The sequence below is a fragment of the Cariama cristata genome, unplaced genomic scaffold, assembly GCF_000690535.1.
Source record: "Cariama cristata isolate BGI_N322 unplaced genomic scaffold, ASM69053v1 scaffold46227, whole genome shotgun sequence".
NCBI lineage: Eukaryota > Metazoa > Chordata > Aves > Cariamiformes > Cariamidae > Cariama > Cariama cristata.
The window spans coordinates 1-3,230 of NW_009628084.1; the positions used below are offsets into that span (position 1 = coordinate 1).

The following is a 3,230-nucleotide window of genomic DNA, read 5'->3' on the forward strand; positions in this document are numbered from 1 at the left end:
AAACTTACTTTAAGAGGCTTTTTCAAATCAATGTCTGAATGGATGCTCAACTCCCTTAAAGCATCACCAACTAAGTTACTCCTGCGAACGTGAAGTACCAGGAAAGGGCTTCTGGCCAGCAGAGGCTCCAAGGTGAGAAGCATGAAGACATTCTGCAGATTTGCCCCATTTATTGCAACCTGTAAATGAGAGAGGGGTGAAAAACAGCCACTGCTCAGCTCCTTTCTTCCTATGGAAGGAAAACAGTTAACAACTATATACCTGGTGTTCCTTTCTTCCTTACTCTTTTAGTTTGGTTTCCCCAGTCTACAAGGATTACGTGCTCACTCTGTACAAGTGTGTGTGCCTGTATGCCTACCTGTCCCGTCCCCCCCCGCCCCATTTCCCAAACCAACACCTTTTGAGTCCACTGATTGATTCACCAAATTTGAGCAGAGAGATCAAATTCCTGAACTTTTTTGACATTAGGCAGATGGGTGGGGAAAAGAGGCTTTACTCATGCCCTTATTGAGTCAAGAAACTCAGTGTGAACACACCCTGATAAGAGTCAGAGTCCAGGAGGAAAAGCAGTGTTACTAACATACCAACTGAGGAGCCCGTTGACAACCACACCTGGCAAGGCACCGGGGAACCCACTGCATGCAATTGAATGTTCTCATCTACATGGATTTTCGGGAGTCAGGTAAGGCACAAAGTCCAGTCAAAGCTTTGACCGCACATAGTATATTCATTCTCATCTATTGTCCATAGCAAATGGCAAATTCACATTTGTAAATTCAGTTTAAAAGTCAGTTATGCCTAGAGACAGAAATCCCCTGGAAACCAGGCTTCCTCTGTTCCAGCGCTCACAAAAGTACTGGTTTCTTTGGCCTCCAAGTGGTTGTCTCCATGAAGATCCTACCTCTCAGGGCAACAAAACCTTTACCAGCCTGCTGTCCTGCCAAGGTAAGGTAGATACTCTCCTCACAGCAATGCACTGCTCACAAACTGGGCAGCTGAAAATAGATGCAAGAGGGTGACAAAACGAAAGCAGGAGAAGGCGAATCCAGCTTCTGACTGCAGGTCAAACCTCTTCCTTGCTGTGGGCTATGTGTTCGAGTGGCCATCCAAAAACTAAGAGATGGATATTACATGGAACCAGCACCATGGCCACAAGTAACTGTGGTGACAGTTTCCCACCATGAAGGAACCTGGCTACCAAGGACCTCAGCAAACTCGTTTCACAGAGGATGGGACTAGTCCCAGATCCCAGCTGCACTGGATGAGGGATCAGTGCCTAATGGTCTGCCTTTCTCCAGAGCTGCCTGCATGAGCAATGCTTGGCGCTGGGAGGTTTACCTTGGCAGAGAGGCCAGCTGTCCTTGTCACAGCCTGGCTGTGAGCTGGCTTGGCTGCCACCAACAGGGTAAAGGTGCTGGAGCTGAACATCTGCTGTGAACACACTCCTGGGGAGCCTTGCCTCTGCCCCCCTCACTGCAAACAGGTGGGTGAGCTGCTGGCAACAGCTGCTGCTTGCAACCATGAACGGTGTCAGGAGTTGATACCCAACCCTGACTTTTGACAGCCACTCCTCCTACATCAGGCAGAAATGTGAAAGAAGTGCCCACTAACCTGAAAGCTTGTCTGCTTTTCCAGCCTTACAGCTCCTCTAACAGAGACCTCACCTTACTTCTTATCCTTGGACTGTCATAAATACATAAGTACTTCTTCCCTATATAGTTTACGTTTCTACCACATGCACATCCAGCAGTTCTGATGTTACCAAACATTTTGAAGTGAAAGACACCAAGTACTGCCCCTGCAATATCCAGGGCAAAGAGGTTCTCCGGTATCATGGACACAATAAAGTGCTGCACATACTAACTCCCAGTGAACACCCTTCCTTGCAGGCACCAATGCAAGAGGCAGAGAAAAAGAAATAGGACAGGAAAACCGGGAGAGAAGGATTACCTGCATCTGTAGTTCTGCATCCGTCTGCAGCATCTTGGTCTTAGCCTGAGCATCGAAGATGAAAGGATAAGAACAGAGTGTCACAGCATCCTACAAGAAAGGCAGGCAGATTGGTTCCTATTACAGCTTCCATAGCACTTCTTTTAGTAAGAAATGAAAAGAATTTTCTTACCTGCATGATAGATGGTCTTACTTTCTGTGAAGGCAAAAGAGAAATATGAAAATATTTTACTCTTTTGATTTTGTGTCTTCTATTTTTGACAGACTAGTTCAAAAGTGACCCAAAGAAAATTTTTCTCCTCTGGGACCAAGAACCCAGTTTTTTCCTCTTAAAGAAAAGCATGGGAACTTCCTTCAAGAAAATGCACAAGTCTAATTCAAAACTTGAACATCAAATGTTAACTAAGAGGACTAACTGGCACAGAAGCCTCTGTTAGCCTGCCATAGGTGAAACTTATGAAGAAAAACAAGAAAACTACCCCCACGGCAGAGACCACAGGAAACAGGAGAGACCATAAGGCCACAACATGACAATATAAGACGACTTCTACAATGCAAATTATTCCTCTCATTATAAATCAATACATTTTTAACTATTTTCAATTATCACTTACATAAATTTGAGTCAGTGTTTTATTGTTCTGCTCACTAAAAGTAAGCACAGAGCAGCACTATTTAAGTGATGGAAAGTAGGGGATGTGGGACACAGCACACAACATTTAGAAAGTTTATGAAAACACACACAAAAATTCTTGCTACAGTCAGGTTCTACTCTTGCAGTACCCCTTGGCAGATATTTTTTCGTGTTTTCTCACACTTGAGATTCCTTCCCTTGCTATAATTAAATAATCTCACTGGGTTCCTACACAGCATATTCCAGCCCTCAGTTTAGTTATCTCCTTTCTTACAGATGGGAAAGTGAGGCATAAAAGAGGTGAAGGGTCTTACCCAAGATCACCCAGCAGGTTACTGGAAGAGTCAGGAATAGAACCCACATCTCTTGAGTCTTGGTTCAGTCCCCTAGCCAGAACGCCACACTGCCTCCTCTTACAGAGCAAGATTTTAAGATCACTGGCTACATTATTCACAATACCTGCCTAAACAGCAGAAGTAAAGGGTAAAAATTATAATTTTAGAATGCAGGATTTGGCTCCTGAGGTCTCGATTACATTAAAAGGATCCAGTGACTGAATTAATCCTCTTGTGCAAGGATTGAATGAAATTCACATAAATAATGAGATTGTTGTAAGCGTTAGTTAAATATTGTTAGCTCCAGCTCT

General features: G+C 44.1%; 1 protein-coding gene across 1 annotated transcript in view; it reads right to left on the reverse strand.

Moving 5' to 3' along the window:
- Window positions 1-8: 8 nt before the first annotated feature.
- LOC104165092 (probable E3 ubiquitin-protein ligase HERC3) overlaps window positions 9-3,230 on the reverse strand; it is a gene marked incomplete at both ends in the record, with an annotated part of 9,573 nt that continues 6,351 nt past the window's right edge. The window contains 3 exons of the mRNA XM_009704638.1: window positions 9-179; window positions 1,951-2,040; window positions 2,123-2,146. Of these exons, the coding sequence (XP_009702940.1) occupies window positions 9-179; window positions 1,951-2,040; window positions 2,123-2,146 (285 nt within the window). The remainder of the gene's footprint in view (window positions 180-1,950; window positions 2,041-2,122; window positions 2,147-3,230) is intronic.